Raw genomic sequence first — 27644 nt, forward strand, 5'->3', positions numbered from 1 at the left:
GGTAATTAATGAGCTTTGCTAGTACCACAAAGGCATAATTCCTGGTGGCTCAGCAGTAAAGAATCTGTCTGCCAATGCAGGAGACACAGGTTCAATCCCTGGGTTGGGAAGAGCCCCTGGAGAAGGAAATGGCAACCCACTCCAGTATTCTTAACTGGAAAATCCTATGGACAGAGGAGCCTGACAGGCTACAGAGTTGGACATGACTGAGCGACTGAACACCAAACAGCAAAGCCCCACAAAGACTTGTCGCATGTGTATTAACACATGTGCTGAGGTGCTTCGCTGGCAGGACTGGGCCCGGAATCTGGGTGTTGTGCTTTAGCTTGGTACTCAGCTACTTGGAGTTACAGTGTTTCACAATGGGAACAAAAATCATGACATGATCTTCTTTGCAGTGAACTGGTGCAGGGAGCGTCCCCAGGGTTTGACTCTTAATTCCTCAGAGTGTCTCTTACAGGACTGGCTGGACCCTGGCCCAGAACAAGCTATTCAACAAGATCCTCAAAGCCCTGCAGTCTGACCGGCTCGCCCGCTTGGCCAACGAAGGGGTAAGACTCCAGAAATCTGCCCCCAGCGGGCCTCCCTAGCTCAGGCCTCTCTGACTGGCTCACTTGTTGGGCGCTACCCCCCACCATCCCCCAACCCCAGTTGCTAACAAGGTGACCCTCAGACTTTGCCCTCTACTTCCACCGTTCAGGCTTGTAATGAGCCCGTGCTGCGTCGTGTCGCTGTGGACAAGTGTGCGAGGCGAGTGCGGCAGGCTCTGGCAAGTGTGAGCTGGGACACCAAGCTGATCCAGTGGCTGCACACCACGCTGGTGGAAACCCTGAGTCTGCCCATGCTGGCAGCCTACCTGGATGCTCTGCAGACGCTGAAAGGGAAGGTAAGGCTGGGATGGGTGTCTGCCCTGTCCTGGGGTAGCCAGCCTCTGCTGTGGGTTCAGGAAACGGGACTGGGCTGGGTCATTGCCTGGTCAGTCTGGAGGACATGACTGAAGCTAATGTGCTTGCTCTTAAAAATAGGAGACATGGTGTCATTTCACGTTCTCATTCGGCATAAATGTCTTCAGCCCTCCTGTCTCTAGGATGAGGTGTGGCGCCCCCAAACCAGAGAACATGTTTAGCCTCTACAGCCCTGCAACTTGTGGTTTGAGGTGAGGTGAGAAAGGAGAAGACAGATGAAGGGTTTACCAGGGTGAAGTGTTGAGAGAGGAGTGAGAAGCAGATACCCACGGAGCTGAGAGTGGGGTGGGGCAGGGGAGGTGTTCAGAGCCAGGAGCACAGGGCCGACGCCTCAGTCTCTGCTGATTGTGACAAGCCTTCAGTAGCAGCACTCTGACTTGTATCATGCTTTATAGAGCGCCGTTGCCTTTCCCCACTTCCTTGCTGGGACAGTGCTGCAGTCACGCTGTTTTCCTTGGTGACTCTGGTTTACTGTGGGTGTAGTTGGACTGTTCAGTGTGATGGAGTACTGGTTCTGGACACAGACCGCCTGGCTGATCCTTTCATCACTAATTAGCTGTGTAATCTTGGGTTAACACCTCAGTTTCCTCATCTCTAAAAAATGGCTGATTATAATAATACCTGCCTAGGATTTTTGTGATAATTTGTTAATCTGGATAGAATGCTTGGCACAAAGTTTGGCACATAGGAAACCCAGGGTAACTGTTAGTGATTTATAAGTGGTACCATTATATTTAGTGTGTTTTGCTCCAGCATGGCCTCAGATAACTTGGATTAATTCAGTTTTTTACTTTTGTGGGTTTTTTTCTCCTTTGCAAGCAGCTGGCCAGCAACTTTCCCCAGCCATATTCCCCAAATTTCCAGACTTACTGTTTCCTATCTGTTTGTAAGTTGAAGGATGCTGAGTTTGTTTGAAAGCAAAAGAAGACTGGTTTAGCTTCTGGAAATAAAACTCAGGACTAGATGCATTAATAAAATGCATGGTAGGAATTTGACATTAATTTATACGTTCTGCCTTTGGAAAGAGAACAGCATTAGTGAATCTACTCTAGGGGACCAGTGTAGTCATGCCCAGAGTCCACGTCCCTGCTTCTCTTTGTGTGCCCAGTATGCCTTGGAGGTCTTTCTCCTCATAATGAAGTTGGCAGTGCTTTCCAACTGAAGTTATTGTCTGGATGTTCCCAACAAATACATGTTTCGTGTCTCCAGTGTGCCGGGTGTTGGGATGAGCAAAACAAATTCTCTCTCCTCTGATGGAGCTGATTTTCTAGTGGAGAAAGAGGCAAATGAAAAGATGGCCCCAGACTTCCCCCTGTGCTGCTCCTCTGCAGTGGTCACCCTGGCTCAAGTGTGAACAGGGGGCAGCAAGGGCACAGGGTGGGTAAGGGGCCAAGACAGGCCCCTGCCAGAGAGCAGTGGCCTGTAGTCGAGCATTTCCACTGCTCTCTACAGCATTCCGCCTGTGGAAAGAGAACAGCGTTGGTGAGTCTGCTCTGGGGGACCAGTGAAGTGGTGCCCAGAGTCCACTTCTCAGTTTTTCTTTGCATGCCCAGTACGCCTGGGAGGTCATTTCCCTCAATGAAGTTGGCACTGCCTTCCAACTGAAGTTATTGTCTGGGTGTTCCAAAGTGAATGAAGTAGTGTTCAGGTTTATTGAGCATCACGGGCCACGGGCGGTACCCCACAGGTGTGCACGGTGTGTGCTGCTGAGTCACAGTGTGGGTTAGCTGGGACGGCAGAGGAAGCGCAGTTAGCGGGGGCCCAGACTACAAGGTGCTGATCTGCTCAGTGGTAGCTCTCCCATCAGGCTCTTGTTTTCCCATGACTGTTAGAGTCACAACAAATATTTATTTATTTATTTATTTTTACAACAAATATTTAAGTTGTTCCCCAAACTTCTAATGTACCAGCTGGATGGAATTGTCAGTGAATGGGGTCACGCTCTAGGCCCAGTTACTTTTACCATCAGACCTGTTGTAAAGGGAGCAGAGAAGGTATGGGCCCCATCCTCTTCACTGTCTGCTCAGAGTGATCCTGTGCTGGAGAGAGTAGGGATGCTTGGTCTGCCTAGCTTCACTCAAGCAAAGGAGTCTAAGTGTTCTATATTTACAAAAAAGCGAGTTTCAAGGCTTTGTCATTTCAGAGGTGTACTCTGCTATGTGTGTGTGTGTGTGTGTGTGTGTGTGTGCACGCGTGCTGTGTGCTCAGTCATGTCTGATTCTGCGATCTCATGGGCTGTAGCCTGCCAGGCTCCTCCAGGCAAGAATGCTGGAGTGGGTTGCCATTTCCTACTCCAGGAGATCTTCCCGACCCAGGGATGGAAGCTGCATCTCTTGCAGTGGCAGGTGGATTCTCTACCACTGAGCCATGGGGAAACTGCCAGATAAAAGTTTTTAAAATCTAATATTCAGTCAGATCCTCTACCTCTAGGTGTTGAGTGGCTCACAGTGACAAAATATCAATTAGTTTTAAAGAAACACCCGGTTTAGGGTGAAGATCCTTTGCAATTTGACACTGTCCTTTGTTACTGCTGCTGCTGCTGCTAAGTCTCTTCAGTTGTGTCCGATTCTGTGCAACCTCATAGACGGCAGCCCATCAGGCTTCCCCGTCCCTGGGATTCTCCAGGCAAGAGTACTGGAGTGGGTTGCCATTTCCTTCTCCAATGCATGAAAGTGAAAAGTGAAAGTGAAGTCGCTCAGTCCTGTCTGATTCTTAGCGACCCCATGGACTGCAGCCTACCAGGCTCCTCCATCCATGGGATTTTCCAGGCAAGTGGAGTGGGGTGCCATTGCCTTCTCCTTTGTTACTAGCCTCTCCTATTTCCTTACTTGAATTCTTGACTTCAGGCCTTCTGTGCCTAGAGTGAGCCCTGGACTTTCTTGTTTATATCTGGTGTCTGTTTAGAAAGCTTTTCCCTGTCTTCTGTTGGAATTGTTCAGAGTGCATCTCACTTCGCATGCTGAATCTGCACTTCCCTCTTCTCTGCTGGATGGTTGTTCGGGTCACAGCAGTGAGGCTTCTGTTTCTTTACGGCACTTCCCAGCCTCTCCTCTCTGGTGATTTGTATGCTCGCCTTCGTAGATTGTAGATTAAACTCCTTTGCAGTTAGCACTAGCCTGGTGCCTTGTAACAGCAGTGTTGCATAAATGTTTGTTTCCTGAGTTAAACTGAGACAGCCTCATGGTTAAATATTCTCCTCATTTTTTGTGCAGAGCTCTTTTTAGTCTTGCTCTTTTAAAATTAAGAACACTGTCCTTTCTTGTCATTTCCAGGAATAACTTATCTTCTTGTGCTATCTTCAAACTTTTAATTTTAATTGAAATATAACTGACATATAGGATTTCCCTGTTGGCTCAGATGGTAAAGAGCCTGCCTGCAGTGCAGTGTTCGATCCCTGGGTCAGGTAGATCCCTTGGAGAAGGAAATGGCAACACACTCCAGTATTCTTGCCTGGAGAATTCCATGGGCAGAGGAGCCTGGCGGGCCACAGTCCATGAAATCGCTGAGTCGGACACAACTGAGTGACTAACACACATACACACGTACAAGTGACATTTATTGACAAGTATACAATATGTTTCAATATTTGTATGTATGGTAAAATGATTACCACAGTAAGTCTAGTTAACATTTGTCACTGTATGTAAAGAAATTTTTTTTCTTCTGATGAGCATTTTTAAGATTTATTCTTATAGTAGCTTTCAAATATGGAGTATAGTATTATTAACTATAGTCATCATGCTGTATGTTACATCCCTTGACTTTATTTATTTCATTCTTTTTGATCCCTTTTACCGATTTAACTAATATCCCATCCCATCCCTCTGACAACCAACAGTCTGTTTGTATCTATGAGTTTGGTTTTTGTTTTGTTTTTCCATATCCCAGATACACATTAGATCATTTGATATTTGTCTTTTTCCATCTGACTTAACTTCACTTGGCACAGTGCCCTCAGGGTCCATCCATGCTTTTGTACATGGCAAGATTTCCTTTTTATGGCTGCATAATATTCTGTTGTATACATATTTCCACATTTTCTTTACCCATTCATCTATCGGTGGGCACTTACATTGTTTTCATATCTTGCCTATTGTAAATAATGCTACAGTGAATATGGCGGTGCATATATCTTTTTGAGTTGGTGTTTTTGTTTTCTTTAGGTAAATACCCAGAATTGGAATTCCTGGATTATGTGGTAGTTCTGTTTTTAATTTTAGGAGGAATGTCTATTAGTGTTTTTCATAAAAGTTGTACCAGTTTACATTCTCACCAAAATGTATAAGGGTTTCCTTTTCTGCACATCCTTGCCAGCATTTGTTAATGCCTGTCTCTTTTGATAATAGCTACTCTAACAGGTGTGAGATGACATCTCATTGTGGTTTTGGTTTGTATCTCCCTGATGCTTAGTAATGTGGAGCATGTTTTCATGTATAGTGTATAAGGTCTGTATATCTTCTTTGGAAAAATGTCTATTCACATCTCCCACTTGTTAATCAGATTGTCTTATTGGTGTTGAGTTGCATGAGTTCTTTGTGTGTTTTGGATATTAACCCCTTATCAGATACATGACTTGAAAATGTTTTCTCCCCTTCAGTAAGTTGCCTTTCCCTTTTGTTGATGTTTTCCTTTGTTTTGCAGGAGCTTTTTAGTTTGTAGTTCCACGTGTTTATTTTTGCTATTGCTGCCTTCGCTTTTGGTGTCAGATCCAAAAAAATATTGCCAAGACTGACATCAAGGAGCTTACTGCCTATGTTCTCTTGTAGAAGTTTTATGGTTTCAGATCTTCATTCAGAATCTTTAATCCATTCTGAGTTAATCGTATAAAGTAATACGATGGTCCAGTTCATTCTTTTGCATGTAGCTATCCAGTTTTCTCAACACCATTTATTGGAGAGCCTGTCCTTTCCCTGCTGTGTGTTCTTGGCTCCTTTGTCATAAATTAGTTGACCGTACATGCTGAGTTTATTTCTGGACTCACTGTTCTCTTCCGTTCTCCTGTGTGTCCGTTTTTGTGCCTGTGCCATACTGTTTTGATTACTGTAACTTTGTCAGATAGTTAGAATCAAGAAGCATGATCCCTCTAGCTTTGTTCCTTCTACTTAAGATTGTTTTGACTATTTGGGGCCTTTTGTGGGTCCATACAAATTTTAGGATAATTTGTTCTATTTCTGTGAAAAATGCCATTGGAATTTTGATAGGGATTGCATTGAATTTGTATAGTATATTGCTTTTTGGGTAGAATGGACATTTTAACAATATTAATTCTTCTGGTCTGTGAGCATAGAATATCTCCATTTATTTGTATCTTATTCAGTTTCTTCAGTTAATGTCTTACAGTTTTCAGATAAGATGTTCTCATTCCTTTTACCTCCTTAGTTAAATTTAACCTGGGAAGCCCTAGTTAAATTTATTCCTAGCTATTTAATTCTTTTTGAAGCATTGTAAATGAGCATATTTTCTCAATTTCTCCACTATTATTTAGAAATGCAACAGATTTTTGTATATTGATTTTGTATCCTGCAAATTCACTGAATTCATGTATTCTAATGGTTTTTTTGGTGTCTAGGGTTTGCTGTATGTAATATGATGTCATTTGCAAATCTGTAGTTTCACTTCTTCCTTTCTAATTTGAATGCCTTTTAGTTCTGTTTCTTGCCTGATTGCTCTAGCTAGGACTTCCAGTACTGTGTTGAATAAAAGTGGTGAGGGCGGGCATCCTTGTCTGGTTCTCATCCTAGAGGGAAAGCTTTTGGTTTTTTACTGTTGAGTTTGATGTTAGCTATGGATTGAACTTTTCCCACGTGCATCACCATAGTAGTTTTTATTCTTATTTCTCAAAAAAATTGTGTTTGTTTTGGCTGTGCTGGATCTTCTTGCTGCATGGGCTTTTCTTTAGTTGTGGTGCGGGGCCTTCTCTTAATTGTGGACATTTTGACTTTCTGCAGGCAGTATGAGATTCACACAGACGTTTCTTTTCAGTGGAAGCATCAGCAAGTCTGTAATCTATATTTACACATCTTTGAGGTCACATTTTTGGTAGATTGTAATGGTGTAATGTGGAACCACTGATACGGAGAGCAAACTAAAATTACACAGATTTTTCAGCTTCATTGCGGGTGGTTAGTGTCCCAAGCCCATGTTTTTCAAGGGTCAACAGTATACATAGTATAGTAGGCTGTATTACTTGGAGCATAGTAACAAATTTCTTTAACACTCCAGAGCTTGAAGGCAGTATACTAGAAGAAAATGCAGAGTTTTATTTTGTTTTTAACTTACAAAATCAACTGATGTTTGTTGAGGAAATTTAGAAAATATAGAAGGAAAGGAAAAAGCTTCTTCATATCTCCATAAAGTTTATTATTAACATTTTCACATATTCTCTTATTGTATTTTTCTTAATTAGAGATGATTTTTATATTTTCTGTTTTACCTTTAACATTTTAGCAGGGGACTTTCCTATATTACTGCAAACTGTTTTAAGCATTTTAACTTAGTCCATAAGATCTGATTATGTAGATAACGTGCTTAGCCACTTCTTGTGCATGCCTTGATGTTGCTTCTACTCTTCGACTATTACTGAGAATGAGTTTATCTTTTGCTTACCCGCTATCCCCTGTGTGTGTGTGTGTGCATGTGTGCATGTGTGTTTCTGATACAGTTTTAGGAAAGGGATGGGAATAAGTTTAAGTTTCTTGATGCATATTACCAGATTGGTTTCCAAAGGACTGTATCCATTTACCTTTAATGATGGAGGGTATATGTTTAGCCATCCACTTGTTTGTACTTTTTCTTGTGAGTAAAGTCTGAGAGGCGTCATTGGAATCTGTCCTTGGCTCACAGTGGGGCTGTGTCCTCCCGCCTGACCCTGGTAGTGGGGTCTCCTGCCTCACACTGGAAGTGTCTTCATTCTCCCTTGCTTCTAGATCCCCACGTTGATTGACCGGATGCTTGTGTCCTCCAACACAAAGACCGGGGCTGCAGGAGCTGAGGCCTTGTCCCTCCTACTGAAGAGGCCCTGGGACCCTGCCGTGGGGGTGCTTTCTCATAACAAACCAGTAAGTTGGACTTCACTATGGCCTATGAAGTTTATTTTAGACTCCAGTCTCAGAACCGTGGCAAGAGGATAATAAATGGCGTGTTTAACTGTGTTCACTAATAACTGGCTGTGTGTCATGCTTAACATAGTTTCCTGAGCAAATCAGCATTGGTGAGGATAAGCTAGGTCGTGGGGTACGTGGGGTTCCATTGGGGAGCCTCCCTCACTCACTGGCTCTCTGATGGGGTCTTACTCTGTAGAGCAAACTCCCCGGCTCTCCTCTCATCCTCATCGCCTCCTCCGGGCCTTCTAGCTCCGTGTTCCCCACCTCACGCCGCCACCGCTTCTGGCAGTCTCAGCTGTCCTGCTTAGGCAAGGTATGTAGGGGGCGGGGGGGCAGCTCGAGAGGCAGACAGATGCTCGATGCTTAGTGAACTTAGTACACTCCTTTGTGTACAAGAAACGGGCGCCAAGATGCGAGGTGGATGGACTTGAATGTGGTGCATCCTCCGAGTCTCTGGACTGCTGACAGTGCTTATCCAGGGTTGGAGGGTTCAGGGGAGGCTAAGCAGACTGGAGAGAAGAGCGGAGACTGAGCTCATGGCGTGGCAGCCCCTCTCTTTCCTTTAGGTCATCCCTGTCGCCACCCACCTGCTGAGCAATGGGAGTGGAGTGGGGGTGCTGCAGTGTCTGGAGCACATGATCGGGGCGCTGAGAAGCAAAGTGCTGGAGGTGAGGCTGCTCCTCTGTCAGCTCGCCGCCGCTCACCCAGCATTCTGCGTCCATCTGCGGCCTCCTGTCTCACTGTCTTCTTTCTCTCCCCACAAAGATTCACAGCCATTTCCCCCACAAGCCCATCATCTTGATTGGCTGGAATACAGGAGCCCTGGTGGCCTGTCACGTAAGTAACCCCGTCTTATCCAGAGCTTGTCTGGGGCTCAGCTACTGCTGCTGCTGCTGCAGATAGCTACTGTTGAGCCAGGCACTGTGCTGAATGCTTTGCCTGCATACTTGGATTTTAAACTGTGGGGGACAAGCTTTGTTTTTTAACTTTATTGTAGAAAATGTTAAGCAGAAATTTAAAGGGAGGATAGACTGGTGTGGTAACCCCTTGGGCCCCTCATTAAGCCCTGCCAGTAACTGGTCAGAGCCAAGGCCTTTTTCATCTTACCTCTGCCCACTTTCAGCTCCCTCCAGTTACTTTGAAAAAAACACCAAGTATTTTCTTTATATATATTTTAGTGTGTAGCTAAAAGACGGTTACTCCTTGGAAGAAGAGTTATGACCAACCTAGACAGCATGTTAAAAAGCAGAGACATTACTTGGACAGCAAAGGTCCGTCTAGTTAAGGCTATGGTTTTCCCAGTAGTCATGTATGGATGTGAGAGTTGGATTATAAAGAAAGCTGAGCGCCAAAGAATTGATGCTTTTGAATAGTGGTGTTGGAGAAGACTCTTGAGAGTCCCTTGGACTGCAAGGAGATCCAACCAGTCTATCCTAAAGGAAATCAGTCCTGAATATTCATTGGAAGGACTGATGCTGAAGATGATAATCCAATACTTTGGCCACCTCATGTGAAGAACTGACTCATCTGAAAAGACCCTGATGCTGGGAAAGATTGAAGGCGGGAGGAGAAGGGGCCGACAGAGCATGAGATGGTTGGATGGCATCACCGACTCAATGGATATGAGTTTGAGTAAACTCCGAGAGTTGGTGATGGACAGGGAGGCCTGGTGTGCTGCAGTCCATGGGGTCGCTGAGTCAGATACGACTGAGCGACTGAACTGAACTGAACTGGGCACTGTCTGTTAATTTCGAAAGGGAGAGGTATTCCTCACATAAGGGACAAGAGCAGCATTTGTGTTCTCTTGGTTGCATTTGTTCTTAGTGGAGGAAAAAGGAAGGACTCAAGCCTTGCAAATTCCCATGATGGAAGCATTAAACCTCCCATCCTCCCAGAGGTTCAGGTGGGGTCCCCTGTGGGCCCCGGTTCTCTCAGTGGGGGCTGCTGGTATAACCAGACAGCCTGTGTTCTGTCCTCCTACTGCCCTACTGTGTGGCTGGTACACCTGTACCATCACCTGGGGGCGTGTCATCGCCTGGGAGTTACAACGGGAGGAGGAGGTGGGGCCTGCTGGCGGCTTCTGGGTAGGATGTGGCTGTGGGGAAGTCAGTCGGCCTCGAGGCAGACCATGCCGTTATCTGCAGGTGTCAGTGATGGAGTATGTCACTGCCGTCGTCTGCCTTGGGTTTCCTCTGCTTACCGTGGACGGCCCCAGAGGGGTAAGTGCGGGGCCTGCGGGCTGCCGGGTCGGCCGGTGGGAGGACAGGAGTAGGAGCCTCTCCAGGCTGCTGCTCAGAGGCCGCGGCTACCTGGGCAGTCTCTTGAGTGCACTTGCCAGGCAGTGTTGAGCATGTATGAACTGGCTGATTGTAAAACCGGACCTGTTTAGGATGTGGACGATCCCCTCTTGGATATGAAGACTCCAGTCCTCTTTGTCGTCGGTCAGAACTCCCTGCAGTGCCACCCTGAAGCCATGGAGGACTTCCGGGAGAAGATTCGGGCGGAGAACAGCTTGGTGGTGGTTGGGGGAGCTGATGACAATCTCAGGTGGGTAGGGTCCCTGGGCTCTGCCAGAGTGCCATGTTGGAAAGATGCTTACTTCTAAAAAGTTGGAAAAATTGTACCAAAAAATTCTATATACTGTTCACCCAAATTTCCCAAATGTTAACATCTTGCATAACCAAAAAGTAATTGTCAAAGCTGGGAAGTTGACATGGATATGATACTGTAATCTAGTTTGCAGACTCGCATCTCATCACTGTGTCACTGGCACTCGTCTGGTCCCGGGCCGAGTCCAGGCCGTGCGTGGCTGCCGGTTGCTGTGTCTCCTCAGCCTCCTCTGATGTGACGCTGCTCCTCAGCCTGTCATGACCTTGACACTTCCCAAGAGTGCTGTTTCGAAGACTGTTCCTCAGCTTAGGGTTTTGGCGTTGTCCGTGATTAGGTTGAGGGCACACTTGGCGGGAATGCCGCGGAGCTCACGTGGCCTGCGTGCATCCTCGGGGCTGCATGATGTTGCCGCGGCCCGTTACTGGCGAGGTCACCGTTGATCACGTCATTAAGGTGGTATCTGCCAGGTTTCTCTACAGTTACTGTGTTTCTCTTTGTAGTTAGTAGTCTTCTTGTGGGGAGAAGATATTTCGAGATGCTGTAATCATAGTCTTTGCCATTCGGCTTTCACTGGGGTAGGCATTTCTTTACATTGTCTTCCTAGTAATACAGAGGATGAATTTGAACAAAGATTTTATTTGTCATGCTGCTGCTGCTAAGTTACTTCAGTCGTGTCCGACTCTGTGTGACCCCATAGACGGCAGCCCACCAGGCTCCTCCGTCCCTGGGATTCTCCAGGCAAGAACACAGGAGTGGGTTGCTATTTCCTTCTCCAATGCATGAAAGTGAAAAGTGAAAGTGAAGTCACTCAGTCGTGTCTGACTCTTCGCAACCCCATGGACTGCAGCCTACCAGGCTCCTCCGTCCTTGGGATTTTCCAGGCAAGAGTACTGGAGGTGCCATTGCCTTCTCCTTTTATTTGTCATAGGCGTCCTTTTATATATTTTGGAGTATAAACAACCAGAGTTTGGAAGCGATTTTAGAGGGGCGTCTTTAGTCATTGAGATGGCCATTCTTCCCTTTCAGGGTCTGCCAGCGGGGCCTTTAGTTACATTTTCATGAAATGTACTGAAAAAGAGATTGTGTCCTTTATCGGCCTCCTTTCTCACATGCTCAGTCTTATGTATTAGCTTCCTGTGAATGTTTTTACCGGAGAGCTTAGAGTGAGTGCCTGTTCCCACCCGTCTTGTCACTTTCTCACCCAGAGATCCTTTGGAGAAGCCCTCCTGGCCTTTGTCATCTGACAGCTTCTTGTGGACCTAGAGTCTAATCCTTGGATGCTCAGGGAAATGCTTGCTTGTAAATACATTCTTTCCTATTAATTCAGACATCTTACCTATAGGAGGATAGACTTGAGTTGTGGTGAGGGAGTGGGAGGGATGAAAACACCTTTCGCTAGAGTTGCACTGTGAGGCTGCTTGTGAGACATATTTGCCTGGCGCTGAGGGCGTTGGACTGAGTCAGGAGACCTCAGTTTAACTCCTGGCTCCTTTGCTCGGGTGAATCGCTTAACTTCTGGGATTGGTGTCCTCATCTGTAATACGAGCACGTTACATGACAGGGCTAGAGGCCAAACACCAGTGAACTGGGGCCTCAGGATGTGGAGGCTCAGAATGTTGCGCTTCATCTTGTCACTTGGTGCCCTGTTTCTGTCTCTGCTGAGACCCCAGGCAGAAGCCAGGGGATTTAAGTCTGGCTTTCAAAGAGGAGAACGCAGCCAGCGGTGGCCAGTTTCTCTGATCCCTGTAGAACTCACCTGTGGCCACCTTTCCTGGTAATATCATTTCAACAGCACCTAGAAGTCTCAGGGTTTGGAACTGTATTGGGGGACCTCAAGATGAGGTCTTAGCAATCAGGTAGAGTTTACCTGTGAAGCCGTGGGGACAGGACTTCTGGAGTGGACAGCCCCAAGCACCTTCCATGTTTCTTTGGTTCGTTACCTAGTTGCTTTGTGTCATCCCCACAACTCCATGAGGGAGGTGTTGGGGTTCCTTATTTCGCAGATGTGGAAACTGAGGTTCGGAGAGGTTGCAGACCTGCCTGTGGGCTACCATTATCTTCCTTCTTAGGTTTAGAAAAGAACCAACACAGAAGAGAAACCCATTCTTATTTACATTTGTTACTGTGGAATGTTTGGAAAGTAAATATTTCCTCTTTTTTGCCTCTTAGAATAAGCAAAGCAAAGAAGAAATCGGAAGGGTTGACGCAGAGCATGGTGGACAGATGCATTCAGGTACACAGTTGCTTTCTGTGGGTTTCTCAGCTAGGCTTGTCTGTCTGTAACCTTTTAGGCTCGGTCTCCTTGGCAGCATCCTCCCGACTCTATGGAAGATTGGGTATCCCCTGGGGCCTTTGGGGGACCTAAGTCATAAGCAAAGAAAAGGGGGAAAGAGGGAGGGGAGGGAGAAGGAGAGTAATGATCTAAGATGTGAGCAAAGCGGGTGGGGAGGAAGGGTTCACTGAGGAGTGGTAAAGTGTGACCACCCAGAACGCCACCCCCACCCTGGGCACAGGGCCTGGGCTCCTGTGGGTCCTTGGCTGAGTGTAGGGCTTGGGCCATGCTTTGTGAAGTAGGAGGGACAGCACACTGATTTCAAAGCTGGGGTGACTCCATTTTAGTAGGAACATTTAGTTGGGGCGCTTCTGAGGCCTGGGCCTCTCCTTCCCCCAGGACGAGATCGTAGACTTCTTGACCGGGGTACTCACTCGTACTGAGGGGCACGTGGGCTCCGAGCCTCGGGATCAGGACGCCGAGAAGAAGAAGAAGCCCCGAGATGTGGCCCGCAGAGACCTGGCCTTCGAGGTCTCGGAGCGGGGCAGTCGACCTGCGTCACCAGCTGCCAAGCTGCCTGCCTCCCCCTCGGGTTCAGAGGTAATGCAGGCAGAGAGGGGCGCTGTTGCTAGGGATTCAGCAGAGTGGGTTCCTGTGCTTCCCGGGGAAGGCTGCTGGCCTTCCCAGGCCTCAGAGTTCCTACAGGGGGAGGCCCTGACCGGGAGACTCCAGGGGGCTTGATGATTGACAATCCATCCAAACGACCTTGACTTGGCCCTTGTCCTTCTCCATCTACTCAGGATCTCTCCAGTGTGTCCAGCAGCCCCACCTCCAGTCCCAAGACCAAAGTGACCACAGTGGCCTCTTCCCAGAAGTCCAGTCAGATTGGAAGCACCCAGCTGCTGAAGAGACACGTGCAGCGGACAGAGGCTGTGCTGACCCACAGACAAGCCCAAGGTGCGGCCGCCTGGCCCAGGGGCCTCTCTTGGCTTCTGCCTTCTCAGTTGATGTCATGTGGCAGTTGAAAAGTATTGGCACCTGCCGCTTTTTCCAGACATACTTGTCCATGCAGAATTAGGTTGGAATAAATACTGAGGGCTGTTTTCAAGGATAAAATATGACACAAGGTCTATGCGTTGGTGTGACTGTGTGTTCCACTAATTATAGCCTCGTCTTGGCATTTGGGCAAGTTCACCTTAATGAGCCGACTCCATGTATATTGGCCTCAGATATTTTTTCTGACTCCCAGTTGGGGAAGCTGTGTCTTCTCTTCAGGCCCAGCCTTTCCTGCGGTCTGGGAGCTCTCCAGGTCCTGCAGACGGGGCTGGCCGTGCTCATCAGATACCAGGGCAGCTCCAAAGCCTCGTGCCTGCCCTTGGAGAGTTAAGATTCCTACACTGGGACTTCCAGTGATGTTTTTCAGGAATCTCTGGAGATAGGTTTTCAATTAGGCTGGGAAATACTTGTTCAGTTAAAATTAAGAGTTTGGAAAGCAGTGACCGTGATGTAAGAAGCCTCCCTGCCCAACTTTGATCCAGTCAGCAGTCCTGAGGTGAGGCCTCTTGGGCCTGGGCCAGGGGCGGGTATCCTCCGAGAGTCTCCGGCTGGGGGAGAGGCGGCAGCCAGAGGTGGCTGTCAAGCGGACAGACTCTTCGGCTCGTTTCTTGTAGTGGAGCCACAGGGTCAAGACTTAGACCCAGGCCTCGTCCAAGGTTGCCCAGAGGTGGCTGTGAGTGTGAGTGGGTCGATGGAGACACAAAAAGAGGCCAGGCCACTGCAGTCCACACGGATGCTCTGTGACCCGCACTGTCCCCGGTGGTGGCCAGAGCCACGTGGGCGCTGTCCCCTCAGGCTTTTGATGAAGAGAGAGACAGCAGTTGGTGATGTTTCTGGAGGCAATGACTAGTCGAGGCCGGAAGGCCTGCAAGGCTGACTGGGGAGCTGGGTGCAGAATGGGACCCAGAGCGGCGCGGAGGAGAGCCGCAGCACGGCCGCCTGGCACAGGCAGAGCTCGCAGGCAGGGGTGAGGACAGCTGGGGTCCCTGTGCCCTCGCCAGGCGCCTCGCCCTCCTCTTGGCACTGGACCTGCTGTTGATTGTGGAGTCCGGGCAGTGGCCCCTTGAGGCAGGTACATGCGTTATTTTCAGTTTATGGATGACTCCAAGGAGCTGCTAAGTGGCAGAATCAGGTTTCAAATTCATCAGTAATCCCAGGAAAAGCCTCTGTTGACCATTTTTCAGAGCATTTTCATACCTTTTCTTACTCCCCATCTCTTTCTCCTTTCTCTGGCTGGCTGTGATTCTGTAATTCTTTCTGATTCATTCCAGCTCAGTTTGCTGCTTTTCTGAAACAAAATATGCTGGTGAGGAAAGCTCTTCCTCCCGGCACCTCCTCCTGTCTCTTTGGTGAGTATCACTCTCCTCGCCGGCACCCTCCGCTCTCTGCTTCTCTCCTCCTCCCCCCTCTCATCTCTTCCCCAGCCCTGCTTCTCTGTTGTCTCTGATTCCGCCTGTTCTCTTCTCTCCTTTTTCTCGGTGCTGTCCTTTGGCTTACTCCGTAGTCTTTGCTTTTCCCCGTTCACTCTGCCTCTCATGGTGGTTTTCCCCTTTGGTGTCTCACTGTGGTGCTTGGCTCTGCTTCTCCTGTGCGTGCCTATGGGCCATTCCCTGCGAGCCTGCATCTCCCTGTGTTTTTCTCCTTGCCTCTGATTTCCTGCCTCCACCCTGGTCTCTGCAAGCACTGAGCAGCATAACTGTATCTCCTTTCCCTTTTGCCCTCCTTCCTGTGCTGATTTTGGTCAATGCATTCATCCCCTAAGCAGTCCTTCCTTTCAGCTGACTGTGGCCTCCCTGTGGTCTGGAGTGGTTCCCTGTGGCCCCACACCAGTCTCCCCCCGCCCCGGCACTCCCACCTCCCATTTTTCGTGTGAGTCCAGCCCTCTCTCCTTCCTCTTGCCTTTCTGCCCCTGATTGCCTGTGCTGAGAAGGGCTGGGCGTGCTTCTAAGTGGAAAGAGGAGGGGACCTGTGAGCAAGGCTAAAGGATAACTTAAGCATCTGGGAGGCTTCGCTCTGTGTAGGATGTGTGTTTGATTCGGTGGATAGGGTGGCCTTTCTCAGTCCTGTTACCACGGACCTGGGGACTAGCTTGTGACATGGGCCCCTGTTGCCCTGTTACTTCAGGGTCAGAACTGTAAAGTCGTCGCAGCTATGAAGTCCCCCCGCCTAGTAGTTACTCAAAGCCAGCCTGGAGTCCTGGTGATAATCCTTCTCATGGTCAGCGTTCAACAGGCAGACCCTCAGCCTTGGGCCCTGAGGGGACTCAGAGCTCTGGGGACATCTCCCTTGTAGGGAGGACGGAATAGCCTGCTCCTCTGTTGCTTGTGCAGAACACGTTGGCTGGCCTGCAGCTGTGTGACGGGGGAGGGCAGGAGGCTTGTCACATTCTGAGTCGGGGAAGCCCTGTTGAGGTCCACTGTGGCGATTCCCATTTGTTCGGCAGAGTCAGGATGGCATCTTCCTGTCTGTCTCCACTGACTCAGAGCTCCTTCCTTCCGAGCCCAGGATGGCAGGGGAGGGGACTGTCCTCGTAGAGGGCCACTGTGGAGGTGAGCATAGGTGGGCCTGAAGCAGTGGCCTGTGTGGACGCGCTGGGCCGGTTCTTCATGCGGCCACGCCGATGCTGGTCCCGGCCATCAGCATCTGTCGGGCTTCTCTGGACCGTGGAGAACTTCACCGCAACTCCATGTCTTAGTTCCTATTTCATCAGAACAAACCGAGGAAGCTGAGAAAGAGGAGCTCAGGGTCCAGCTGAAGCGGCACCATCCCTCCAGTCCCCTTGCTGGCAGTAAGACCTGCAAGCGGCCGAAGATCAAGGTGTCCCTCATCTCCCAAGGGGATGCAGCTGGAGGGCCTTGCCCCCCTTCCTCAGGGGGCGCTCCAGAAGGTGAGTGTCTCTCGGCCTGCTTAAGTAACAACCGACGGGACCGTCCCAGAGACACAGCATCGCCCCCTTGGCGGCTACTTGCTGGGCGGCTCCTCCTCTCCCTCGGTGCAGCAGGCGCCCAGAGAAAGGCAGCAAGGGTTGCACGTGGGGGAGAGTGGGCAGGGAACTAGGATCAGGGAGGCAGGACAAGGATCAGAGAGGGCTCGGGGTCATTCACAGCATCGTGCTCTTTGGTTTTTTTTTTGCTTTCAATTAAAGATGATAAAATATTCCAGGAAGTTTAGAAAACAGAAGGAAAAGATAACCCCCAACTCTTCCCTACCCTAATGTAGAGTTATCCTTCCTTTTTCGTTTTTCAGTCTTTTCTATAATATTTTGCATTTAGCCTGGACTCTGGGATCCTGAAAGGTCAGCACCAATCTGGACTGACCGGCGGCCTCGGGGTTTTCTGTTTTGCAGCCGCAGGAGGGAAGCCCCTCACCATGACGTTGGGACAGGCATCCCCAGGGGCCACAGAGCTCACCGGGCTTCTCACCACAGCCAAGTGAGTCTGTCTGCTGGTCTGCGTCCCCTTCTTTGCCCTCACCCCTTCTCAGGACCCAGTGAGTGCTTTGGAAGATAGTGGATTCTGGAGTCTGTCTGTCCTGTGAACGTGACTTCTTTCTGAGTCGGGTGTTTTTCCTTTGGGTCAACTCAGAGTTGACTTTTACTTAAAAGTTTACAAAGTGTCCTGTAGCTCTTGCTTCAAGACCTGAAGTCTTTCCTTTAGGCCTGACTTAGAAGGACTGGAGGCTGAATTCAGAAGGTGAGACAAGACACCGACGTTCTAGCCTTGCGTCCATCGCTGCAAGCCTTGCTGGGCCCCCACTGGACCCCCCTGGTACTGCCAGGGACCTTTAGGTGACGGAGCTCCTCTTTGTCTCCAGGTCAGGTGCTTCTGAAGGGTGTGTCTCAGCCAGCCAGACATCCTCAGTGGTCTCCAGCAGCACCTCGCCCAGTGCCTTGCACACACTCCAGAGCCGCCTGGTGGCCCCTTCTGGCAGCTCCCTCCCAGGTACCTGCTAACTCAGCCCCCGCCACACCCCACCCCCACCTCCCAGCCAAGTCTCTGTCTGCTGCTGGAGGGTGGCCCTGGGAAAGCACTGGAGCTAGGGCTCAGGGGTGCGCCTCTGGGTCTCAGGCTTATTGTAGACTTGGCATGGAGCGGAATTAACTTTGAGGTGGGGGAGTTCGGGGCCTTAACATCTGTAGTGAGTAAATGTCCTAGTCCGCAGGTGATGTCTCTTGTGCTGTAAGGAAGGGGTCCCTAAGCCACAAGCTTGGTGGTCCTGGTCAGCGACCTGGTAGGAGCTGGGCCCCACGGCAGGAGGTGAGCTGTTGGCTAGCGAGCCAAGCTTCATCTGCCACTTCCCATTGCTTACATTACGCCTGAACCACCCCCACTGCCCCAACTCCAGTTGTCTTCCACGAAAAGTCCCTGGTGCCAAAAAGGTTGGGTACTGCTGCTATAAGGAGAAATAGCAGGTAGGTTTCCAGCTGAGTTGGTGTTTTTAAGCATATCTGGTTGAATAAAGCTGGAAATGGTTCTGTACAGGGCATCAGCAGAATAAGACATGTTTCTGCCAGGCTGGTCCCCTCACCCTGCATTGAAAGGCTAGTTGCTTGAGCCCAGCAGGGTGCCCCGTTCTTCCAGAGGACCTTCCTCTTTGCTCTCAGGCCACTGGACTGTGTGTAAAGTGAAGTCTAAGTCAGGTATGGGGGATTCTTTTGGCTTGTAAGTGGGTCCACGTTCTCCTTGGTGTTACTGAACCCATCCAAAATGCAGGCCGGCGGTCTGGATCTGGCTGGGATGTGCAGAGTGAATCCAAGACAGTGTGTCAGGAGCAGCGGGCGTCCGGTGCGCGCGCGTGTGTTCTGCATCTCTCTGTGGGCACGGGAAATGTCCAGGGGAGAGAGTCAGTGTCTCAGCTGGTCACTGAGGATGGCGGGCACGGCTGCTCGTGAGAAGGCGCCGCAGCCCGTGCTGACGTCTCTCGTGTCCTCCCTTAGGGGCCGCGTCAGCCAGCAGCCTTCTCCAGGGCCTCAGCTTCAGCCTGCAGGACATCAGCAGCAAGGCCTCTGGCCTCCCGGCCAGCCCCTCCCCCGGGCCAGCCCCACAGGTGCACGTCTGCCTCCCCTGGGCGGGACAGGGCGGGAAGGGAGGCGGCCTCCTCGGCTTAGCTGGCTCTGGCAGGGACACGGGGTCAGGGACAGGTAGCCTCTGACTCCACAGCGGGGCACTGCCAAAGGCTAGAGACAGGTTTCTAGGTCTCTTTGTGTCTTTGCTTTCTTGGTTGTGAAATGAGGGTAATGATAGTCCCTCCTTCGCAGAGCTGATGTGGGGATTAAATAAGAGAATATGTGGAAATGCCTGGCAGAGTACCTTGCATGGGGCAGGTGCGCAGTGCCTGGAGAGGTATCAAGCATGCCGGCCCACCACACTCGACCGTCGCAGCTTCTGACTGGCTGGGCTTGTGTCCCGCAGGCCGCCAGCGTGAAGCTGCCCGCCCCCGTGCAGAGCCTGGGCGCCGTCACCACGGGCGCCGGCAGCATTGTCCGTGCCGTCCCTGTGGCCACCGCCCTCTCCTCCTTGGGTGCTGCTCCTGGCGGGAAGCCCACAGCCATCCACCAGCTGCTGACCAACGGGGGCCTCGCTAAGTTAGCAAGCAGCCTCCCTGGCCTGGCTCAGATCTCTAACCAAGCGTCAGGTGAGTCTCTCATGAGAACTGTGGGAATCTTCCCCCAAGACCGTCCTACCTCGTATGATGTTGAACCCAGCGCCACAGGGTCCTGGCCTTGACCTCGGGGATTCGGCTCTGTGGTTCCAACCCCAGGCAACGTGAGAGTACACAGGCTGCTCCTGTTGCTTTTGGACTGACTGACGGGGCCTAGATGACCCAGCTGGGGAGGAGACCACGACGGGAGGCCAGGTGGGGGTGTGTCTCATGGGTGGTCAGGGGACGCTCTAGGAAAGGGAAGTGGAGGCTAGGACAAAAAAAGCCTACCACTCTCTGAATCTCTCAGGCTTGAAGGTCCCCACCACCATCACTCTGACCCTGCGTGGCCAGCCCAGCCGGATCACCACACTGAGCCCCGTGGGCACAGGAGCAGCCCCGTCAGAGGAGCCCGCCTCCCAGGCACTGTCCTCCAGCTCACAGGTGAGTCTGTCTGGGGAGACCGAGGACATGGGCCCAGCGTTGGGCAGTGGGGCCCAGCTGGCTGGCTGGCTGGGGGAGCTGGGCTGGTCGGCAGGCCCGCTGCACCTCCACTCTCAGAGTTTGTGGCTTTGTTACTGTGGTTGGGTTTTGGGTTTTGTTTTTTAGAAGTATAGTTGATGTACAGTGTGTTTGTTTCAGGCGTACAGCACACTCAGTCATACCCTTTTTCAGATCCTTTTCCCCTTTAGGTTATTATAAAACTGCTGAGCAGTTCCCTGTGCCGTACAGCAGGTCCTTGCTGGTCGGAGTTTGTAGCTTTGAGGCTGAGGGAGTCGCGGGCCTCTTTGCGGCTTCTTCTCTGTAGCTCCCCTGGATTGTGTGAGGATTAAACATGAGCTGTGTTCAGCGCCTGGTCAGTGCTCGTCTTCTGCCCCTCTCCGCCCTTTTCTGCTCTGTTCTTGGCTTCACCGTTCAGAGGTTACATGGGAACAAAGTGGTAATATTCTCTATTTGACTCTCCAGCCTTGGGCCATCCCAGATCTTTGTGTTCATTGTTGTCTTTCAGGGCACAGTTAGGTTTTTATAGCTCTTACACAGGAAGACACCATCAGTTTCTCTTAGCTGATCTGATTTCCACTGTGACCTTTTCAAGTAAAATGTTTCTAACTTTAAATGGTGATCTGAGGGCCACCCAAAGATCAGAGGTTAACAACAACAGAAAGTCCTGACCCCAGCAGCGCTCCTTGAGTGTCTGGTTTTCAGCCGAGGCCTCCTGTGTGGATCCCTGGGGTGCAGCTTCCATGGCTGAGGCTTAGCCGGTCCCCTGACTGCTGCCAGGCCAGCCCCGCCCTGGGACTGGGCACCGGTGCCCTCACCTGAGCCTCCCCAGGGGGAAGTACTGCTCAGAGGTGGTTACTCTGGCTTTGTGCAGAGAGGTGCAGGTGATTTATTGTATTCTCTATTCTTTTTAATTACAAAAGTGATTACACTTACTTTAAATAATCCAAAAGTTATAGAAATCATATAATTTATAAAGTGAAAATTTCCCATGATACCACTCCCAGGAATGATAGCCCCTGTTGGTAGCTTGATATGTATTTTTCTAGATTATTCTTTCTACAAAATTCATTATTTTACTCTTTTGACAGAAGTTAGACCACAGAACATGGCTGTTTTCTAACTAACCTTTGTGAAACACGTGGTGTGTTTCCCTGTCCTTCCATGGAGACTTGTCTGTTTCTTGTCAGTGGCTGTCTCGTGCTTCACTGGGCTCATGTACTAAAGTGCATTTCAGCAGTTCCTGTTAGAGAGCTATGTTTTGTTTTTCAGTAGCGTAAATATTGGTATGGTGACTACCCCTTGTTCACAATTTTTGTGTACCTCTGGGAGATTTCTGTAGGCTGGAGACAGTAAGCTGGGGCCTGTACATCTAACACGTGGCTGCTGCTGTTGTTTAGTCGATAAATCGTGTCTAATCCTTTTATGACCCCATGGACTGTAGCCTGCCAGACTCCTCTGCATGGGACTTCCCAGAACATCTGGCTAGCTGCTGACTAATTGTCCTTCAGAAGGGTTTGTCCATTTACAGTTCAAGCCACAGAGATGAGAATACCTCTTTTCCTCCACCTTGTTGATTATGAAAATCAGTATTTTTAATTTTACTAATTTGATAGGTAAAAAATGAAATTGTTTTAATGTGCATTTTCCTGATTACTTATGAGGTTGTGTCTTTAATGAATTACTTGTCATATTCTGTATCTACTCAATTCATAGCAGCTTTATATATGGAGATGTTTATCCTTTATATAAATATGCAAATATATTATACAAATTGTATATGCTTTATTCCAGTCAGTTACTTATATATATATATATATTTTTTTTTTTTTTTTGTTGAAGTATTAAGTTGCTTGTCTTTTAATTTTTGTTTTTGGGTCTTTTATCAAACAGACATTAAAAATTGTTTATGTAGCTAAATCTTCAAATTCTTCCCTTTATGACTCTAAAGTTTTGTGTCTTAAGAAAGCTCTTCCCATTGTAAGGTATAATCTTTTGATGTTTTTAAAATTTTCATGCCTAAAACTGTGGTAAATTTGCTCACAGACAGTTTACCGTTTTACCCTTTGTAAACTGCTGGTCAGCACCACGCGCCTCCAGAGCTCGCCCGCCGCCCCTGCTGAAACTCTGTGTGTGTGTTCTCTTATGTTGCTTGTGTTCACTGCTTACCTTCAGTTGTTCAGTCCATTGGAATTTATTTTTCACTCTAAGTGAGGTAAGGATCTACCTTACTGGGTCCATTCATCTTCCGTTCATTTGAAGAGAGCTGCTCTCACGTTCTAGATTACTTACTGTACACACGGGACCTGTTAGTGCCCTTGCCTGTTTCTGTACTACTTGATTATTGCTTGATAATGCATGTTCTTAAGTATCAATTGTGTTTCTAGTTCCCTAAGATCATCTTTATTCTTTTCTTTTCTTTTTACGAATAATGAGTTTTAAGATTTGTTCATTGCCGTTTTGGAATCAAATGAACTGAATGAGCACAACTATTTCTTTTAAGTCAGTTAAAATGGTTAATTACGTTCAAACATTTCCTAATACCAAGCTGTCTGAATCCCAGATTCAGAGTTTGTTCAGTATGTCCTGTTCTGGTTTTGCTTTTGTTTTTTGCACATTCCTGAATTTTGTTGTACGTGTATAAGAAACAAGAACTTCAGCGTAACCAAGTCTAGTCTTGCTTTACTTTTGTTTTACTCAGGGTTTTGACGTCTATGTCTATTAGTAAGATTGGCCTATAGTTTTCTTTCTCTCTGCTCTTGCTTTTTGATGTATGTCCTTTCCTTGTCCAGTTTTGGAATATGAGAAACGTTTTCTTTCTCATATTCCAAAACATTTATATAGCACAAAAATTGCCAGTTTTGTGACGGTTGAATGGAAATGACCTGCAGGCCGTCTGGGCCTGTTTTCAGGCAGTCTTAACCTGGCTGATGACACGGTGATGCCCAACTAGAAAACAGATCCTCACGGGTTACGTTCCTTTTCTTTTAGATGGTCCTCTTCAGCTTGCTCTGGCTGGGGCCGGTGGGGGGATCTAGTTAGAGTTGAGAAGAGAGCAGAGGTCAGCGAGAATCCTTTTGCATGGCTAAACTGAAGGACTTCTACTTGATGGTATTTACTTGAGAGCTTAGTTTTTAGCTGAGTACAATGGGTGTGTCAGTTACTAGGAGGGTTCTAGTGGTGATTGTTTTCTTTTAGACAGAGGAGGTGCTTCTAGGTTAAGGCTTGCTGGTTCAAAAGCCTTTAACAGTGATTTCAGTGTGCAGACTGCCAGACAGTATGGCCTCAGGGAAAGCTCAGGCCTTCTGTCTTCAGTAAGCTGTGTGACCCTGGGCAGATTGCCTGGCCTCTCTGCATTTTCTCATCTGGTCTAGCGAGGAGGTTGGCAGAAGTCAGTGACTCAGTTGTGGTGGTGGGCTTAGTAGGGGCTGTCTGAGAAAACTCTTCTGGCTCTGGGAAGATGGATTTCTAAAAGCTGAGAAACAACCACCCATTTCTGATGTTTATATGACAATTGGAGATTTGAACACTGACTGGATTATTGTTTATTAAGAAATGGTTAATCTTTTTAAGGTGTGATCATAGTTTTAAGTTTGAAAATAATCTTTTTTAAATTGGGAGGTTATAGACTACAATATTTATGGAGAGAATGAATTAAAAAAAAGAAAAGGTTGTAAACACTGACAGACTTCTCTAAGGTCTGTGCCCTTATTTACCTCTGTTTTCCTGGTGGAGATGAATACTTTCTGTGTGTTTCCTTATGAAACTGGACCATTATGTGGCCCTACAGCTGCGAGCTGCAGGAGAAAGGGGAGACAGACAGTGTAGTGCCCTGCGTCAGGGTCCTGGGAATGGACTCCTTGACTGTGATCACGAGGTTTTCTTGTCTCTGGCCACGCAGTGCCCTCGGCAGGCTGGCAGGCAGCCTCCAGCTGTCCGCCCAGTGGGGTCATTGCTGCCAGCACTCCTGGTTGGGACAGAGCTCATGTGTGTACATCGCAGCCCGCCCTGGAGCCGGGCCAGCGCGTGGGCGACGGAGCCTTTCAGGTTTTGATTGTCAGACCTTTCCTCATTCCTCCTCACCTGTGTCCTCTCTCGTCACCCCCCTTTACCGCATCCTCAGAGACCTCTTAGGAGTTTTCCAAAGGCGGAACTAGAGAAATAGGGAGAACCTTTGTGGAAAAAGGCCAACTCTCTCTACTTCCTTCTTCCCAAGCTGCAGGGCTCAACAATTCATGGCATCTTCCATAGCACTTAAAAAACGAGCATGACCTAGAGCAGTGAGACTGCAGAGCAGTCACGGAAAACTTCTCTTCAACTCTGTCACCCTTGACAAGTCACCCATTTCCTTTTTCCTGCATTCTTTCCCTTTTTTTTTTTTTAAATAATAATAGGAGCCAGTGATTGTGGTTGACACACAGGCGCCCTATGCAGGTCAGCCCATGTAGCCTCACAGCAGCCCTGGGGAGCAGGTGCCCTCGTGTCTGTGGCTCACAGAGGAGGGAAAGGAGGCCAGAGGATGGAGGCCGCGGCCCTGAGGAGCAGTGGTGGGGGCTCTGACTGCAGTCTGTGGCTGCCAGAACACCCATCCTTGTGCCTCTGCCGTCCCCCACCGAGCATTATTGCTTTGGAATAAGTTCCCAGGGGCGGGGTAACCGGCTTAGTAGGAGGGTCGGTTGTGCTAACCTGGCAAGCTGCTGACCTTGTTCACTGCCTCTCCCGCCACAGCGCCTGCCTCCAGCCCCCTGAGGACACTGTGCCACATGTCTTCCTTTGCCAGGCTGGTGACGGCTGCTGCACGGTGAGGCCTGGGCGGCGTGCGGTCCTGCTGAGCTGTCCACTTGTCCACAGACCTCTTTAACACAGTCATTCTTGCCTCTCTGTCAGCTGTCTTCAGGGCTGGACCTCCGGGTCTTGTGTAATCATGAGGCAAGGTGATACAGCACCAGCAACGGGACCCTGTTCCCCAGTCGCTACTGGTCTGATTCCCAGGATCTCCAGGTCCTCAGCAGACCTGGTTGGGCACGAATCTGAGGCACTGCTTCCCCATCAGGAGCTGTAACTTGACCCAGGAAGCAGTGTCAGACTGCTCACTGCATCGTGATAAAGGAGCACCTCTTGGAAGTCTGTGCCTCCCTGCGCCAAGTTAGGAGGAGGCATCTGTGTGGTCCGGGGCTGTAAGAGTTGAGGTCAAGAGCCCTGTGCTGAGGGCAAGGATCATCCCGGCCCCCCAGCTGGCGGCTCAGTGCCAGGGGGCTTGTTCTGTCCGTCATAGTCCACCGAACAGTCATGGGAGAGGTCTTTCCAGGCAGCACTCACCATGGGAGCCACGCTGGATACCAAGTGCCTGTTGAGGCCTGGGGACTCCACTCCAAACCCACGAGAGGGTACAGAGACCCGGACTGTCCTCTTTGAGTCCCTTTGGCTGCTTACAGACCCGGAGACAGCAGCTGCCGGGAGGAGAGAGCCAGCTTTTCTTTTTTCCATCATGTTTGGGCAGTTCTTGTATTCAGAAAGGCTGAAGAGGACGAAGGGGACAGCAAACAGAGTGACCTGGAGGGCACGTCAGTGATGAAGACGCTCGGGGCTTGAGGCTTTGCATCTGGCACCTAAGGAATTGTGGATGCGACTGGAGACGAGAATTTGCCGGGCCAGAGGAAAGAAGCCCCAGCCCTGAAATTTCTGCGCTCAGTAGTGGAGCAGGGACAGCTGCTAAGTGAACATCTTGGCCGTTCGTCCCATGAAACTCTGACATCAGGACAACAGATGCCATGCTTCAGTGTTTCTGTTTCAGCTCTGTGTGTGATTCTCATCTTCTTGCTCAGAAGTGGGAGGATGATCGGCATTGACTTTCCTATTCAGGGTGCTCAGTACCAACCTGAGTCCTGGAGGTGGAGGTCCCTGGAGAAGTGATTACTGAGGATGGAGCCCTGAGCCCTTCCTTACCTCCTCACGACACTTGTGTGCAAAAGTATTTTTAGATTTGGTTTAGAATCCAGAGCTGACTTCTTTCCCTATTGTACTCTAGAAAGTTTCCAACCCAGGTGTAAGGCATCCCACGTATGACTCTTCAGTATCTGTGGGCAGGGAGGAGCCACAGCATACCATGGCTGGACCTGTGGTGAGGGTCCTGACCTGGGGGCGGTGTGCATCCAAAGCAAGCCACCTGTGTTCAGTCCAGGAGCCTCAGTCCAGTCTGAGAGTGGCAGCCGGGAGGGAGCCTGTGGTATAGAGGAATCTCAGACAAGGCAGACGGGGGTGGGGGGTGGGGGGTGGGCGTCCAGGCAGGGCCCGGGGCAGTGCACAGCCCAGGCGTGGAGTGGGCAGGTTATACACTGTAACCCCCCCGCCGACCTCCTGCCGAGCTGGTCTCTGAAGTGATTCACACAGAATTAGCCTGCATCTTTGCATTAGTGGGCAGGTAACTGCTTTCTGAAATTCAGGCAGCATTCAGTAAGTTGGAGGAAGATACGAAATGTGAAAAAGACGTCCAGGGTCAGGGGTTTGGTGACTTGACAGGTAAGATCATAACACACCAAGAGGAACTGAGGACAGTGAGACCTGTGTGAAGCTTTTAGCAGTCACTCCCAGCAGGTTCCTGAACAACCCATTCGTGACTTAGGAGTGCATTCTAGACAGCACTGGGGGGCTGCTCTGAAAGATGCTGACCCCGCTGTGGGCTGGGCCAAAGGAGAAGCTGAAAAAACATCCCGCGTTTGTCTGAATCCTAGTAAGCTTCCCACGAATGATTTCCTGAGGTTTGGCTTATACACCGGGAAGGATGCCAAAGCTGGAGAAGGGGAGTAGTGAGAACCTTGGTTCTGCTGCACTGTGGAGGGACGGGCTAAAGGGGGAAGTAGTTGAAGTCCCTAGAATCATGCTCCCCAATTCCATACTTCTGTAGCCACATTTCTTGAAGTGGAGAAGGAGCTTTCCTCTGCCAATCACGTAGCAGACCTAGAGTCCCTGACCTCGGAAGGTGACAGTATTGGCCAAAAGTGTAGAAGGATCCACAGGGCTTTAGCTGAGTTCTTGGGTGACAGGTACGTGCTGATGCCCTGTGAAAGCAGTCTTTGTGTGAAGACGAGGTCGCTGATGGAGGAAGACCTGTCCTCGGCTCCAGCGCTGGGACAGTCCTGGGCTGGATGGGGTATCGAGCTGAGCTGCTGTGACAGTTCTATTTTCCATTAGCCAAAACTAAATAAAAACAGATTTTGGATTGCTTCAACATGTCTTCACTCAACTTCTTACTTTTATTCTGGTAACCACCCAGTGGAATGGCACAGAAAACAAAAGCTACAGTATTATGGTAATTCCGCTGACCATCTTCCTGATGCCTGCAATACCCACGAGGTGGGTGCTGTAATTCCCTTTACAGATGAGGAGACTGAGGCACAGAGAAGCCATACAGCAGGACTGAGCCCAGACAGTCTGATACCAGTGTCTGTTCTTCTCTGCACTGTGCTGGGATTCTGAAATGGGAGACCGGAAGTGGAA

At 49.4% G+C, this 27644-nt stretch overlaps 1 protein-coding gene across 10 annotated transcripts in view; it reads left to right on the plus strand.

The window, feature by feature from the left end:
• KANSL3 (KAT8 regulatory NSL complex subunit 3) overlaps positions 1-27375 on the plus strand; it is a 41662-nt gene extending 14287 nt beyond the window's left edge. For 2 of the 10 annotated variants that reach the window (XM_070380021.1, XM_070380022.1), the window contains exons 4-22: positions 461-551; positions 701-886; positions 7892-8023; positions 8265-8381; positions 8635-8736; positions 8834-8905; positions 10213-10287; positions 10458-10615; positions 12848-12911; positions 13350-13550; positions 13751-13907; positions 15278-15355; positions 16702-16893; positions 17353-17437; positions 17820-17947; positions 18943-19052; positions 19418-19640; positions 19957-20090; positions 20322-24835. In XM_070380021.1, coding sequence (XP_070236122.1) covers positions 461-551; positions 701-886; positions 7892-8023; positions 8265-8381; positions 8635-8736; positions 8834-8905; positions 10213-10287; positions 10458-10615; positions 12848-12911; positions 13350-13550; positions 13751-13907; positions 15278-15355; positions 16702-16893; positions 17353-17437; positions 17820-17947; positions 18943-19052; positions 19418-19640; positions 19957-20090; positions 20322-20348 — 2332 coding nt within the window. In that variant the 3' untranslated portion in view covers positions 20349-24835. Of the gene's footprint in view, positions 1-460; positions 552-700; positions 887-7891; positions 8024-8264; positions 8382-8634; positions 8737-8833; positions 8906-10212; positions 10288-10457; positions 10616-12847; positions 12912-13349; positions 13551-13750; positions 13908-15277; positions 15356-16701; positions 16894-17352; positions 17438-17819; positions 17948-18942; positions 19053-19417; positions 19641-19956; positions 20091-20321; positions 24840-24875 lie in introns of those variants that run through there. The other 8 variants (XM_070380029.1, XM_070380030.1, XM_070380023.1 and 5 more) reach the window with 7 other exon arrangements.
• The last annotated feature ends 269 nt before the right edge of the window (positions 27376-27644 follow it).

This window comes from Bos mutus, chromosome 11 (genome assembly GCF_027580195.1).
Source record: "Bos mutus isolate GX-2022 chromosome 11, NWIPB_WYAK_1.1, whole genome shotgun sequence".
NCBI lineage: Eukaryota > Metazoa > Chordata > Mammalia > Artiodactyla > Bovidae > Bos > Bos mutus.